We start from the raw sequence: 17,276 nt of genomic DNA, 5'->3' as shown, positions 1-17,276 counted from the left end.
GAATGGGTTAAGAGCATCTACTGAATTGTAAATTGCAGTTCACTACTTGGTTAGACTATAGCGCTCGCGGGCATCAACTTGTCACATGGCAGCTTGGCTGTACCTTAGAGTATATATATATATTAATAGAGATGGCACGGGATTTCTCCTCCCATCCACTTGCATTAAGTTGCTCAAAGATGATTTCACTCCTCCTTCCGGGTATAGGAACAGAGTGCATTCTAATAATAATAATAATAATAATGGATTTTATTTATAATGCCTCGGAATGTAAAGTGCTACAGTATAGGCATTAGGCAAAAAATATGAAACAATGGGTAAAAAAGCAGAAAAAAAGAACATTACACGATTTAAAGCACACAGTTTAGCATCAAGAAACATTAAAAAAATACAACAGTTATTGGTCAGGGAATAAAATCAGTGGGTTTGGGGGAAGGCCTTATTAACCCATTCTGAACGGGAAGCCATTTTGGTGTTGGCATCATGTTATGCTTTAGCTATTGAAAAATAGCAGATCTACAAGCTCATAGCGCGCCACCGAGTGGCGCGCTACGAGCTTGTAGGTCTGCTATTTTTTTGAAAAATCAAAGAACGACTGACATTTTTAGAATCTGATCTCAGGTCAGAACGGGTTAATCAGACCAGTGTGTGTTAAGTGGAAACCTCGTATGAATCTGATCTCAGGTCAGAATGGGTTAATATATAAGGGCTGTACAACCAAAACGGACTTCCTCTTCCTCCTCAACATATAAGAGCCACTTGAAATGATTGCTCAATACTAGTTTTATTTCTAAGTCTACCCGGTAGATAAGACATTAAGTGGAAACCAATTTCCCGCAAGGGACAATAAAGCTAACCTTGTGGCACCCTGAGATAATGCCTTAGTGGAACAGGCCTCTTGCTGAGGCAGGGCTTGCGACCAAGTAAATGTCTCTGTCTCTGTGTGTGTGTGTGTGTGTGTGTGTGTGTGTGCGTGTGTGTGTGTGTGTGTGCGTGTGTGCGTGTGTGCGCGCGTGCGTGTGCGTGTGTGCATGTCTCTATTGATGTGCTGTTGATTTATGAGGTGTTAGCGCCGGGTGTGTATTGATTGTCTGTCTGCACTGATGTCTCACTCGGCCATGATCCTGACACTGTCTCCTGCTCCCCCTCCCCCTCCACGCACGTACCTGAAGTGGTTACTGTACTGTGTGTAAGTTTTTGATTGATTGATTGAAATATTTATTAACAGTTTGTAGAATTACAGTACATTTCAAGCACAAACTCAATACAAAGACTGTTAACTGTGAGTGGACGACCCAATTAAGCATTACACTTGTTTACAACAGGGTCCACATTGTTCAATTCATCAAAACATTTAGAGACATACGTAACTAGTAACTAAAGTTTTCAAATAAATGTAGTGGAGAGTAAAAGTGCAATGTTTGCCTCTGAGATGTAGTGGAGTAGAAGTAAAAGTACTGGAAGTTGCGGACAGTACAAATACCTCAAAATTGTACTTGAGTTACAATGCGTTTGTATAGGAAGGGGGCGGGGCTGGACAGCTAAGATGAATATCTCTGCTGTCACAGGAGGAAACTCCAAAATATAACTTTTTCAGAAAACCTTATATATTTTTAAAACAAAGCAATACAGCCTCATCAAAGTTGGTGTTGTAACTTTATATAATTGTCAAGTACTTCCACGAGAGGAGGGGGAAAGGTGGTGGAGTTAGTTGCTTTAGCAGACAGTTTGAGGGTCCAATGGAGTTAAGAGGTTTTGTCCAAAGCACTTTTTACTACTTTCCATTGGTTCAATATTTCCGTAAAACAACACACAGACGTAAAGGGTGTTCAATAGCACTTATATTTATGCAAAAACCTAATTTTTTTAGTTATGAGGTTTCCTTCCACGACAGCAACGATATCAAATATATATATATTTTTAAAGTGAAATATGATATCTCTTTCAGTTCAGAGTCACTGGGGAATGTGCAGTACAAGCAGATCCGTATTAGATCAGGGGTAGGAAACCACAGGCACAGTGACGGGTAACCACAGGCACACTTGCATCATTGTGTGCGAGAGAGGATTTTCAATCATTCAATTAAGCTCTCTCAAATGCATGCAAATCCTGCACAATTCTATACATTCATTCAAACTGAATTGTGACTGCAGGGGACGGAGTCTGGGAGATATAGGTGGGTTATTATTAATAACCCTATTATTAATAACCCACCTATCTCCCAGACTCCGTCCCCTGCAGTCACAGTTCAGTTTGAATGAATGTATAGAATTGTGCAGGATTTGCATGCATTTGAGAGAGCTTAATTTAATGATATTTTAAAAAGAAGAATCCTCTCTCGGACACTTATGCAATTAATAATGATCAATTACAATGTCCTGATGAGGAAGAAAATAGTCAGGAAGAAAAAATAAATGTTATATTTATGGACAATCAACATCTGTTGGAATGGCGGTGTCACAATTCATCATGATGTTGACATGGCACACCAACTATCAAGAAAATAAAAACACGGCACTTAAAGTCAAGGAGGTTGCCGACCCCTGTAGTAAGTAGTAGATGATACATCACACACCGCCCTCTCTCTCTCTCCCACCTGGAGAGTAGAACTGCAATGTGAGCATGCTGTTCACTATAGACCCCATCAGCTCAGTGTTCAACACAACACACTAAACAGTGAGCCCAGGATAAACCAGGGCTTAACACCATGCCTGTGCAGCAGCAGCAGCACGGATCCTGGACCTTCTGTCTGAACCATGACGGGACGGGTTGTTAAAAACCCTCTGACCCTTAAAATAGGAAAGGAAGATGGGGGGGGGGAAGAAATTAACAACCTGGCTCTCAACGTTGATGAGACCAATTTGAAGAGCGGATTGTGATTGCTACAGAAAGAGAGGCAGAGGAGAGGAAAAGGGAGAATGCGCTACGAGAGGCACGTTCTTATGTCTGATATCTTGTTGTCAACGAGATGTCTCTCGTAGCCTAACTATAAAGTATGCTACAGTTCAGGCAGTACACAATACATATCAAGAAGTACACTGTGCCTCACGTTCAAGTACACAGACATGGGCGATCATGATTATAACAATGCCTTTTCTCTCTTCTCTTTCTTCGACGGATTTAACTTCACTATACCTTTATTTTATGATAATGTCTGTATGGTGGTGAAGTGAACAGGGACTATAAAGACCCATGAGGGATGAAGGGAGTGTTGAGTGTGTCGTGTCAAGTCAAAGTTATAATTGTACCATCCTTGTCTATAGGTCGGGTGTTAAATGTTATGTCGGGTGTGAATTGTTTTGCATTTGTGCTGTATCGCTTGTATTTGTATGTAGGAAAAAATGAAAAAAGAAAGGCATATAGGTATACTTTATATCCTTAACCCATTCTGACCGGGAACCCATTTTGGTGTTAGCATCACGTTATGCTTTAGCCATTGAAAAATAGCAGATCTACAAGCTCGTAGCGCGCCACCGAGTGGCGCGCTACGAGCGGCGCGCTACGAGCTTGTAGGTCTGCTATTTTTTGGAAAAATCGAAGAACGACTGACATTTTTTTAGAATCTGATCTCAGGTCAGAATGGGTTGATCAGACCAGTGTGTGTCCAGTGGAAACCTTCGTATGAATCTGATCTCAGGTCAGAATGGGTTAATTGGCTATACAGTATAAATTATCGCTAAAACAAAAGTAAAGAGAGGCACAGATCGCACGTCGTACAGCACCATGCTATATGTACATCTACATACCATGTGAACTCACTGCCCTCTCGGCTGGCCCCTCCCTCCCTCTCGGCTGACTCACGAGTCACCCATCCATCCTCTGACTTATGGAGCTGCAGTGGGTGGAGGAGTCAGGAGGGTCAAGCGGTTCAGATTCACAGGGAATAGCACATCACTGAGAAACTCACCTAGGAGACGACGTGCACGCTGAACGACTGGTGGAAAAGCCTCGACTTTTCGACTTAACACACTTCAAAGGTCTACATCGCTGCCTGCTACATACGGGAACATGTCGCACTGCGCAAAAAAGCATGGAATACGGATGTGTATATTACAGGAAACTCCCGTTAAAGGTAGAGTAAGTGATTTCACTCAAAAAACCTTAGGTTTCGTTTTTGGCTGTGGGACCGAAGCCTTCGTCCAATCAGGATAGAGAGTCAAAAACAAAACTAAGGTGTTTTGACCCCCAGGGGTTAACTGGGGACAGGGAGGAACTCCTTATATGGTCAGCACACTCTATAGTAGAGAGGATTATCACAACAAAACAAAAAAATAAGTGATATTTGAATTAAGTGAAATCACTTACTCTACCTTTAAACTTTCCAACAAGCTCTGGTAAACTCCCGAGTCCCGAATTGTACCATCACACCAGTATATTATCGTATATTATTAACTGTATATGCCCGCTAAACTTGAGGTTTACGGGCAAAATACAGTGTCCATAATTGCCCCGTTAACTCCTCTTTTCACGCAGTGTATGCACGCAGAATAACTCTTCCTTCCATTGTAGACTAAATAGAACAGAGCCTTAGCATCAGCGGGAACACGTAGTACACATACGTATATACCGGTAGTACCCTATTGGCCTGAATATAAGACTCTTTTTTTTTTTTTTTTTTTCAATGGAAATATCCTAAAAAAAAAACGGGGTCGTATTATAATCGGGGACTAGACCATTTGACATTCAATGTTCTTTTTTTTCCACAAATGAGCCTTGAGAAAATGGGTGGTCGTCTTATAATCAGAGTTGTCTCTGGGACAATAATATAGGTACAAAGTGTAGGGAATTATCGGGTCCATGAGAAGTGGGAAGAGTTATTCTTCAGTGTGCAGCGAGTTGCCGTGCCGTGCCGCGGCGTTTGCGAAGTTGAAGCTTGAGCCACAACTCAGCGCCGTTCCAGTCAATAGAATCGTAACTCATAGCCCCCCATATAGTCATGTGCAATACTCACTTAATTAGCATATGCGGCCATATATTATCCAGCTCATTACTACTGTTCACAAATGTATAAATCTTACCCCTGGTGTTTACCCCAGGGCTGTCCCTCTCAGACTCACAATGTCCATATTACCATATATCCACTATAACCACAACTTGCTATAATAATAAACATCACTTTCATCCCCTGAATCCGAGTCCTGCATATGGCAACGAGCGCTAGTGTCAGCGAAGCTGGCAGAATGTTCACAGATCGTATACACAGTCACGCCATCGTGTTTCAGACGATGCCACATGCATGGAACGTGGCTCCGCAGTCTCCAATGCCAACGCAACATGGCAGTAGATCGTTAAAGAGCTATTTTTGACAATCAAACACGTGAAAGCAAAGCTTGAGAAATGCTAATATATATATATATATATATATATATATATATATATATATATATATACTGTACTGTTTTATATACCTCTCTTTGCGTGCATGTGTGCATGCGTGATGTGCGTGCGTGCATATCAACCAGGTTCCATAATTAAAGTGGCTTGCACTTTCATTCCAGTTTAGAGGAAGCTTTTATGACAAAAGTTATTTAATACCAGCCGCTGCTTTATACGTACGATATCAGGTATTAAGTATTAAGTATTAGATGATTGACACAGGGGTGAAAAATGGGTTACAAAATCGTGGGATAAAAAAAAAATATATATAAAATAAGTATTATTAGGTACCGTATAGGTATAGGTATTAGATATTAGATATCAGGTACCTATTAGGTACTAGGTATTTGTGGGTATTCTGTCCAGTATTTGCTGACTGTGTTGTACAAGGTTCTTCTTTGCAGCACCTTGTGAATATGAGTGTCCTTGTATTGTATCTCTTATGTCACTGGTTTTCAACGCTTTTCATATCATTGGTGCCTCAGTCTGTTCCCCCCTTGTTGGTGCTCTATAAAGAGAGCTGTGCCAGAAGAGCCACCAGCATCATTGGGGACCCCCATCATCCCTCCCAGCTACCCTCAGGGAGGAGGTACAGGAGTATTAGGGCAAGGACAACTAGGATGAAAAACAGTTTTTTCCCAAGTGCAGTGAGGCTCATAAACGAACTGCGCCCCCTCCCCCGGCAAAACTGAATGAAGCGCTGGACTGAACTGGACAAGAAAATGCACTTTGGACGCACAACAGCACTTTAGAAAAACTGTTACTGCTGGTAACATTTTGTTTTTAAGGACAGCACCATGCCACTTTATTTATTTATAGGTTGTGCGTGGTGTTGGTAACTCTTAACTTTTCCATATGAATTGCACGTCATCATACGTACATACTGGGGCTCTTTTTAAATGTTTGTCCATGTTTTGTTTTAGTTTGTGTTTTTTAAATAGGCTCTATGTTTTATGTTGCACTGACAATAACTGAGGGGAAACGATATTTCATGTTCTTTTGTATGCAAGTACATAGGAAAATGACAAATAAAGTGATTCTGATTCTGATCAAGGTCCATTATTTATCACGGACCACCATTTGATGAGATTTAGCCTCTCGGAACCAAAACTTAGAATAGTTTGTTATCGTTGGATACGGTTTTGTCCACAATTCCATGATGTATTGATTACTACCGTATTCAAATTATTATTCTACAATTTCTAATTGTGTAGACTTATTGTATATTAAGTAATGCAGATGTTTTACAATAACTTAACTCTATTATAGCTAAACAAAATATGGACCCTTATGGGTGCATTTGGTATAATCTCAGGAGTTAAAGACCTAATATAAGCATCTCAAACTGGGGGTCCTTGAAATTAAACGGGGTGAGAATCACTGCTAGAGCCGTAAAAATCTTCTCTCATGGAGGGTCATGGGGGTCCCTGGCATATCTTTTCAAATGGGGGTCCGCGGGGCTGATTAGTGATTGATTTACAGCACCTTGTAAATATGTGTGTCCTTCCGCTGTGGTTGTGGATATTAATATTAAAAGTGTGCATGTGTGTGTGTGTGTGTGTGTGTGTGTGTGTGTGTGTGTGTGTGTGCATCAGGGCGGTGGATAAGATGAACGGCGAGGGCCTCCGGAGCTCCGTGAAGAAGATGCACAAGATGAAGAGCGAGTGGAAGATGGCCAAGATCGCTCTGCTCGTCATCCTCCTCTACGTCATCTCCTGGGCGCCCTACTCCTGTGTGGCCCTCACCGCCTTCTCAGGGTACGTGTGTGTGTGTGTGTGTGTGTGTGTGTGTGTGTGTGTTAAGCAACTAGTCGACTATTCAAATAGTCGACTATAGTAAATCCACTAGTCGACCTTGCTTGTACTAGTTGACTAGAATGCTAGACTATAGTCACCAATGTAGAATACACAGGTTTTAAATGTACAAATATCATAAAAAATAAACTTGCTTTTAAGTTTCTTTGATTTTACATAATAGGTAGTTGCCTAGTAAACTAGGCAAAAATCACTAGAAGTGAAAGTGTGTGTGTGTGTGTGTGTGTGTGTGTGTGTGTGTCTGTGTGTGTGTGTGTGTGTGTGTGTGTGCGCGTGCATGCCCTCTCCATCAGATATGCTGACCTGCTGAATCCGTACATGAACTCTGTTCCCGCTGTGATCGCCAAGGCCTCTGCCATTCACAACCCCATTATCTACGCCATAACACACCCCAAATACAGGTACAAACGCACGCACGCACACACACACACACACACTTATGTTTTGTGGTAATAATTGGATTGATTTTTTTGGATGGATGGATGAATTAGATGGATTACCAATATGCTTATAATAAAAATGTCTGTCTGTCTGTCTGTCTGTCTGTCTGTCTGCCTGCCTGCCTGCCTGCCTGCCTGCCTGCCTGCCTGCCTGCCTGCCTGCCTGCCTGCCTGCCTGCCTGCATGTCTGCCTGCCTGCCTGCCTGCCTGCCTGCCTGCCTGCCTGCCTGCATGTCTGCCTGCCTGCCTGCCTGCCTGCCTGCCTGCCTGCCTGCCTGCATGTCTGCCTGCCTGCCTGCCTGCCTGCCTGCCTGCCTGCCTGCCTGCCTGCGTTGCCAGGTCAGCTATCAGCAGGTACATTCCGTGTCTGGGCGTGCTGTTGCGTGTTCCTCCCCGAAACCGCTTCGCCAGCAACAGCAGCTTCCAGTCCACGCGCCGGTCCACGCTCACCAGCCAATCGTCCGAGTACAGCCGGCCCACCATGATGCCCCGCCTCTCCTCCGAGTCCGACAGCGAATCGGTGAGTGCGGCCCGTCTGTCCCGTCGCACGCTTATATACGCACTTCTGTCTCTTGGCCCATTCATCATGGTTCGTCGAACGACGTGTAGAGCTGCAGTTGAAAAAGATTAGAATTAAGGAATAAGTAAAAGAGTCTGATTGGGGTTAGGATTAAACATTTAGAGTGTTGGTTTAGATTAGATTAGATTATAGGGACAGAGTTATATAAAAGCAGATCTACGGGGGCAGTGTGGCGCAGTCGGTAGCGCCGCTTCACAGCTATATGTCCTGGGTCCCCGTGTCCCCTAGGGTAGGTATTCCCTCACAAAAAGTAGGCTAATCGTTGTTTCTAAACTGCCTCCCCTAGCCAGCCGGGGTGACTGATGGAATTGGAATAACGTGTTCCTTCCACGTGCTACGTCCAACCAGGGAACCCCCCCCCCCCGTCAGGTGAAAAGAAGCGGCATGGGACTCCTCATGCATTGAAGGAAGCATGAGGTCAGTCCTCTTGGCAGAGGAAGTGTAGTGCCCAGCATTACCGTAGACAACTGACACTGGGTGGAGAAAAAAAAGGGTTACAAAAACGGTGGGATAACCTTTTTCTAGAAAGAAAGAAAATCTCACTCCCACTGTGAGCTCGCAGATTGAAGATTGGTTATTTTCCGCTTTAGTCAAAGGGTTAAACATTGGTTACAAATGGCAAGCAAATGTGGCCAAATTTGACTGAGGGACGAGGACTGGATTTCTTTTTTTAATTTTCGTTTTTTTATATGAAAGCAGGGACTCATAGATTCAAATTGACATACTGGTTGTTCAGTTTGACCCACCAGTTTTGGAGAAAACAGGCTTGAAAGGTTCACTGCTGTGGCTACATGTTTAAGCATTTATTTCATATCTACATGTCAGTTTCAGCTCTGACACTTATTTCAGACGTGCTCTAGTATGTGAAGAGTCTGCCTGTGCTATTAACTCATTTTGGATTAAAGAAAAAAAAAGGTTTTCTCCTCTTTTCTGCGATGGCAGGCTCTCAGTCAAATCTGGTCACAAATTGCAAAGATTGCATTCATAATTAGTGTGTGTTTGTTGTGCGTGCGTGCGTGTCTCAGGGGGGCGGGCTCTCAGACATAGAGGTGGACCCATCGTCATCGTTTCATCGGAGACCTGCGAGCCGGCAGTCCTCAAGTGATTCCAAACAGGTGCGGCGCGCCAGCCAGAGGTCGAAGTTGAGGGGTCGCGACTCCGGCGTGTTTGAGAGAGCCTCGACCCACAGCCTCTCACAGATCACAGTGAGTATAGCCCACTAGCTCTTCTCGTCTCCCATGTGTTGTTTTTGGCAGTGATGGTCTAGTTTTAGTCGACTAAATATCACAAGATGTTAGTCGACTAAATCTACAGTTGATTTAGTGGAACAAAATGTGTTTTGGCGGGCCTTGATGCCGTCGTAATGGCAGTTTTTTTCACTTTGTGAGCTTGTAGATCTGCTATTTTCAGCACTGGAAAAAGGTAGTCGACGAACACAACACTGATACTAGGGCTATTCATTTCGATGGAAGTTGGCTATGACGTTTTGAAGCACCCGGAAGAACGCTCTATACTTCCGCATTTCTTCCATTTTGGACACTATAAAATAATGTTGGTGTCCAAAACACGGAAGTGTTCAATGTTAAACCCATCCAGCTGCACAGGGGTTTCCTCGTGCGAAATGCACGCCTGCAGTCCCAGCTCTGACCAGTAGGACCTCATCACATTTGTGACGACCTCATCACATTTGTGATGATGGCTATGGTGTTTTGTTTTATCCCAAGGAGTGTTTTTCGTGCAAAACTAATGCTTGCAATGGATTCAGAGTCACGTATAACCCCCCTATACGTGCACACGCACACTCTGCATGAGGTGACAATGACAGACGCATAATGTTTAGTCATTCCTGTCAGAAGCAATCCCGCGGCGTGCAGCGTGCCGCGAGGTCAGGCCGCTCACAGCCCCGTTAAACTGAATACTTGTCATGAATGGTATTCCACAGCACAGGATTACCTCATGTGAGGTTACTCCGGAAAAGCCCCCATGCTTCCCTAACCTTTATGTGTTCTGTTCTTCTTCTTTATCATGTGGACTCTTTAGTATGTCATCTTCATGGGTTCGTGTTACATTATTGTGAAAACATTTTTTTTTTGTGTGTCAGCTGTTTCTTTTTTTAAGTTTGCCCCTTTGGCGTCTAATCGTGGTATTATTTTAAATAATCATATAACGTTTATTTGAATAGCGCTTCCGCCCCAAACAATGTTACAAGATTGAGCTAAAATAATTCAAAATAAATCATATAAAAAGGTGGAAAAAAAGGTACAGTCGACAAACACATACAGTACATGTTTTGTTTTCGTCATATTTTTAGTCTACAAAATCAACACTGACAGGAATAAAACAACCAAAAATAAATACAACATTGTGCCAGTCTAAATTCCTCAGGCGGGGCTCATTCCAAAACGCACGGCCACCTGTGGTCTTACACTATAATGTAGTGACCCCATACCGGGAGGGTCCTGACCTGTCTGTGGCCCTCAGGCACATGCCTGCTGGCTCATATTGTCCAAAAACCTGAAATATATCGGGCCGGGAGGTCCAAGCAAAGACGTCAACGCAACCATTTTAGGCTCTATGTATTTCGGCAAACGATGGATATAGTGGAAATAGCCTATAAGCCCACAGTGTGTCATGATGCGTTCGGAGCTTGTAAATAGGCTACATTCAATAATTATTTAGAGTTTGGACATTTTGGGAATGAACTTGCATAATGGAATACATTTTAGTGGCTGTTTTGAAGTGTGTGAAGATTCAAGAACGCTTTCATTTCCAAAGCTGCTCAGTAAACTCACACACTGCTACCCTAAAACCAGGACACTCACAGTCTCAACAACTAACGTTACTTATTGTCGTAATACTTTAAAGGGTCTGTTTATAGATTTTGCAATTGTTTTCAGCAGAATGTTTTTTGTAAAATCAACGGTGAATCAAATGGCCCATCTACAAGGTCACAACGTTCATGTATAGATCGGCTATAGTTGAACTATTTAAAAAAATGTTTTTAAAAATAGTAAAACATGGCAAATAAGTAAGTAAGTAAAGTTTATTTATAGAGCACGTTTCTGTACAGTGGTCAACAAGGTAAAACAATCATGTTAACCCATTCTGACCTGAGATCAGATTCATACGAGGTTTCCACTGGACACACACTGGTCTGATGAACCCATTCTGACCTGAGATCAGATTCTAAAAATGTCAGTCGTTCTTTGATTTTTCAAAAATAGCAGACCTACAAGCTCGTAGCGCGCCACTCGGTGGCGCGCTATGAGCTTGTAGATCTGCTATTTTTCAATAGCTAAAGCATAACATGATGCCAACACCAAAACGGGTTCCCGTTCAGAATGGGTTAAAACAAGGGCATGAAACAAACAAAAAAAAACAATAGAAGGTAAAACATTGAAATGCGAATATGTCAAGTAAAAATACATCATAAAATAAAGTGCTGACAAAATAAATACGTTTTCTTATAGTTCTTAAAACCGTCAACAGACTCTGCATTTTTTTCCCACAAAGTGGGGGCAACCACTGCAAATGCAAATAAGTTATGTGTTATGGTCATTTTGTCCACTCATTATTGTATGTCCACGGCAAAAAATTGAATTTTGACAAAAGAATGTCCACCACAAGCCCAAGCATGGTGATGGATGAACCCTGAGCCAGAGCCACCCTGACTAGAAAACCCAACCAAATGATCACAAAACAACCCTAGACTTTTAACAAACAATAAAACATATATAAATATAGTGGTGACGTCTTCCTCTAGTTGTGAATGCAGACAACATGCCAGCTCAGACGAGCACCAGCAGGGGAGACGGACCAGAATAGACCCCACTTCAGAGGGTGTACATGTTGTTCCTCTGTGTGTGTGTGTGTGTGTGTGTGTGTGTGTGTGTGTGTGTGTGTGTGTGTGTGTGTGTGTGTGTGTGTGTGTGTGTGTGTGTGTGTGTGTGTGTGTGTGTTCACTATTACGCCATCCCATATGAATGGTGTTTCTTTACAAATGACATTAATGTGCACCGTGACAAAGTCATTTTAACCACCACACACACGCACACACACACACACACACACACACACACACACACACACACACACACACACACACACACACACACACACACACACACACACACATATACATATATACATACATACCACACCTCTACTTAAAGATGGAGTGCCGTGATTATAATTTTTCTTACTTTTTCCTGTTTTGTATGTACTGTATGCCTTCGAGTCAAAAGGCCCAATCGATAAAATACAGTGACATAATAATAATATCATCCCCTCCTCCATTATCATACAACGAGGCTTAAGTTCAGGTGGGTGGTGCTAAGGTGAAAACCAGGTATCCTTAATGAACCGGTGGGTGCATCATTTACACCTGTACACCTGTACACCTGTACACCTCTATAGTATAATGCATATAGTAGCTGATGATCATGTTTTAGGGTGACGAGTCACTCCATCTTTAAGTTTAAGGTGTTATTGAATGGTATGAGATGAATGTGAAATAGTACGATGGCGAGACTCAGGGCGTATAGTCTCGAGAGCTGACGGCCATCGATGCTCTATACTCGGTCTACTAGCGGTCGGTCGACAATTTCATTAGATAATTGACTCTGGGGAAAAATGGAGACAGCAGGAAGAAGGGCGAGAATCGAGGACATATCCGTACATACAAATGTTTTTTGGCACACACACACCTGACAGCCTGACTTGAATCGTTAAGCTCAAGGATTTTACAAAGACGTTATGTGTGCTATGGTTCGGTCGGAAAACGTCCCTCAAGATAAACCGTTCATTGCAATGATATTGCATAAGGTTTGGCGGTGCGTGACTCGTGTGCTTCTGTGTCAATACAGATTTATCTGTGAAAGACAGACTGTCTGAGATCAGTGAACTGAAAGCAGAGCATGAGTAGCAGAATCACTAAATGGTCATGACATAATTTTACCGTCCAAGGGCATGACTTAAAGATGGATTGTTATATAAGAAGGAACGAACATTTCTAGTCTTAGTTTTAGTCGACGAAATCAACATGTGGCTGGTTAATACTGAGGTTATGGGTTATATTTAGTGTCAGGGTTAGTTATGTCGGACAACGCGCGTCGACTCGCCGCTATGTCAACACAGTAGCCGGGATCAGCGCAGAAATGCAAACTAATCCTCCAAAATGTCACAATATAAGGTTTGAGGCTGGAGACTTTGTGGTATGTGGTAGAGGTCATAGGTCAGTACTAGACGAGTGTACTGGAGCATTCAATGCTCTGATTAAACGTGATTTTGCCTACAGGGTAAAAAAAGTAGCAATACTAAAATATATATAGACTACGCTTTACAGTTGCAAGTAGAAAATGTACTTGAGTAAAATAATAGTATTTGTCAAAGTAAAGTACTAAATCTTTTTCAAAATGTCTCAAACATTTTCAAAATTGCAGATCTACATGCAGGATATGTTACTCTATTCATTCATACATGTCTTAAATTGACTAAGGCAATACATAGGGATACAACCTTTTGTTAAATAATAATTTGACCTGTTTTTAAACATTTTAATAATATTTTATACCATTTGGGAACCGAAATTGGGAACCGTTAGGAACCGGAATCTGTACCGGATTCACAAAAATCCCAACAATAGAGGGTATGCGCATGTTTAAAGTGAATGGCACATCGAGTGGCAAAGCAACAGGCAAAGTGAGTTTAACATTGTTTAATGTCGTTTAATGCGATCAGATAGTGATGACTGTTTGGATGTATGGGCTGTCAAGGCCAGAAAGTAGTTTTTTGCCACTCAGTATATAGGCATTCCTGCATAACTTCCGGGTTTGATGATGATGTCACGTGCATACCCTCTCTACCCATCCCTACTCACAACTGAATAGCCGAAGTCTAAAATAGGGCTTAATTGGTTAATATGTATCGGACTGGTGATTTTGCTTTGTAAGACCACAGGCCTCTCTGCATGCATGCCATTGCGCACACACATTTTTCCATAAAAGCCTGGCTTGAATCAGTAAGCTCACAGACTTTATACAAAGACTTTGCTACGTATAGTTCAGTCGGAGACGTCGATCAAGATAAACCATTCACATTGCAATGATATTGCATAAGGTTTGGCGGTGCGTGACTCATGTGCTCCTGTGTCAATACAGATGTATCTGTGAAAGACAGACTGTCTGACATCAGTGAACTCCCCCTAAAAGCAGAGCATGAGTAGCAGTCACTAAATGGAACAGTGAAGAGTAGAGAGTCCGCACACAGGTTTGCTCCAAAGGTGTTTTCTTTTTATTCAAAACTCCATGAATAAGATGAAGGCCGTTCACGGCCGAAACGTTGTGCCTTAACTAATGGTGTTTTGAATAAAAGATTTTCGGAGAGTGACACATGCACACGAATCGAACATGGAATGACTTGTCTTAGTTCTACTGGATCTCTTCTCCACTATACTCCCTATAGTTTTTGTTTGTCGACGAAATTGTTAGTTTTAGCCATCACTTCGGCTAAAGTTCTTATTTAGTTTTCACCAGTGAAAAAAAAAGGTATCGACGAACATTTTTCAGGCCAGGATACGATTTTTAGAATACATTTTCAAATGTCTCCGTGAACAACGAGGAAATTCTCAAATGACTTCTCTTCTCACTCCTCCTCACGTCTCATTACTTCTTCGTACTGCTTCGAACCAAAACGATTCCTTCACTATTTATTGCATAACTCCCATTAAGTCTAAAACACACATACAGAGTATAAAGCCCCTCGCAGGGCAGCGGAAGGTGACCGGCAGATGTAGGTCTGTGTGGCAGGACTTACTTAGTTCTCACACAAACATGACTACATGAGCGCACACACAAACCAAACACGTGTATGCAAATCATGCGCGCACGCACTCTCTCACACACACGCAAACGCACACACCACAAATCTCGTCACACGCATTGCAGAGTCGATAGTCCAATCCAGTAATCCTGGGGGGTTTTCGTACATTTTCACAGTTGCCATGCAAATTGCATGACAATGGCACTGTGTCGTGTTCTACATGCAGTCAGCCTGCACTGTCTGTCCAATCTGGGTATACCCATCGTCAAAACAAACAGACAGTAGGGCTGTGAATCTTTAAGTGTTCCACGATTCGAAGAAAAAAAATCAACTCGATTCACATTTTTTCCCCAGATTCAAATGATTCTCGATTCAATACATAGGATTTCATCACAATCTACTTCCAGTCTTATGTGGCATGAAAGCAGAGTACATTTCTTTAAAAAGCTTATTGTAAAGGTCTAATCAACTGATTGATGTAAACATCCAAGACATAATGTACAAAACGTTTTAAGTCTGACACTCAGTTAATTTTTCTCACTCAGTTTCCACAACAATACATTCAAGTAAAAACTGCTGTAAAGTGAATACAATTGGTAGGCTTAGGCTAGCTGGTAGTAAAAATGCACACATGCAAAGTATGCAGAAACCCATAATGTATTGCACAGGTTGAACTCAATAACTTGCGTTAGGCACAGAGACTATAGAGAGTCGCAGTCCCGCCCCCTTTCATGACGATGCCAGGCCCAGGAAATAATTCCCAATGCATTTTTCCTCATAGACATTTCAAAAAGTATTTATTTAAAGACCTTTTAAGTGTCGTACGAAGCCAACTCTTGTCGTGACAAATCATGACAACACACATATATTTTGGACCAAACAAATAATTACAAAGAAGAAAAAAAACAAAAAAAGGTTTGTAACCTGCCGTTTTTTTCTACTTTCTAATTCTTTACAATTTATATTGTAAAACCATTGTTATTTTAAGTCTGAGAGTGGCAAATGGAACCAAACGGACCCGTACACTCTCTGAGTTACAGACCCATAAGGGTCCATTTGGTTCCTAACTATCATTTAGCTGGTGACCCCCTGGAACTCCCTCAAGGACTCCACTTTGGGAACCATGACTGATCTACACAACCACATCATTAAATGTGTGGATGCAAAGATATAATACATAATTCTATGAAACATACATGTAAAACAAAACATACAAGCAAGAACTGGGCCTGTAAAGGAGCAACTTGTACACTCAGGCATGAAGGAAGCATGAGTTCAAGTCCGTTGCTCTCCCACATGTCCCACATATATGGGGACTAGGTTGGCGGAGGGTGTGTAGAGCCCAGGATCACATTAGATAATTGACACAGGGGTGAAAAATGGGTTACAAAATCGTGGGATATAAATTGTAAGAGAGAGAAAACACACAACGGTGTCATCTACAGGTACTCCCAAAATAACACCATGTTCTCCCCGTGTATCCTAGGGTAGGTACCCTCACAAAAAACATGCAGTAATCCTGGTCTCTAAACTGCCTCCCCCTGGCCAGCCGGGGCGCCTGATGGAGGGGAAAGGAACTGGTTGGAAATAACGTGTTCCTTCCATGCGCTATACGTCCAACCAGGGAAACTCCCCCCTGTCAAGTGTAAAGGAGCAACTTGGACACTCGGGCATGAAGGAAGCATGATTCCCCATGGGGAGTCCCCATGTCACCCATATATGGGGACTAGGTTGGCGGAGGGTGTGTAGAGCCCAGGATCACAATAGATAATTGACACAGGGGTGAAAAATGGGTTACAAAATCGTGGGATAAAAATTATAAAAATAAAACATAAAAGAACTGGGCCTGTATACAATCAATGGATTTTTCAGAACAGAAGATAAGAGCTGATCGAGCATGAACTACATGGGCCTGTACACAAATAAGCGAGAAAAGAAACATTTTTTCTTTCTTTTTCACATCGATTTTCTCACACACCTAAAAACCAGCGCCCTGTTTTCCTTTGATGCTCGCGTCAGCGGTCTGTCTCCAGAGAGACTACTGTCTGTCTGTGTGACAATAACGAGCTATGTGCTTCCCTGTATAGGGAATATAAGGGATCCAGCCAGAAAAGAATGCAGCCTCAGTACAAAAGGTCATCAATTGCATTTCCACTTGTGGGCTTATCTGTTGAAATGTCCCCGGGGACAAACCGGTCTATACACAGCCAAACCCAAAAGACCACTCCAATCTCCAATATACTGTGC

The 17,276-nt window shown here is 42.3% G+C and overlaps 1 protein-coding gene across 1 annotated transcript in view; it reads left to right on the top strand.

The window, feature by feature from the left end:
* The window catches only part of opn4b (opsin 4b), a 95,070-nt gene that overhangs the window by 69,468 nt on the left and 8,326 nt on the right, over window positions 1–17,276 (top strand). The window contains 4 exon segments of the mRNA XM_080789214.1: window positions 6,972–7,133; window positions 7,484–7,591; window positions 7,970–8,150; window positions 9,236–9,415. Of these exon segments, the coding sequence (XP_080645340.1) occupies window positions 6,972–7,133; window positions 7,484–7,591; window positions 7,970–8,150; window positions 9,236–9,415 (631 nt within the window).

This window comes from Protomyctophum bolini (genome assembly GCF_963924005.1).
Source record: "Protomyctophum bolini genome assembly, chromosome: 18".
NCBI lineage: Eukaryota > Metazoa > Chordata > Actinopteri > Myctophiformes > Myctophidae > Protomyctophum > Protomyctophum bolini.
Note: the sequence above shows the minus strand (reverse complement) of the source record. Positions and strands in the feature narration are given on the sequence as shown.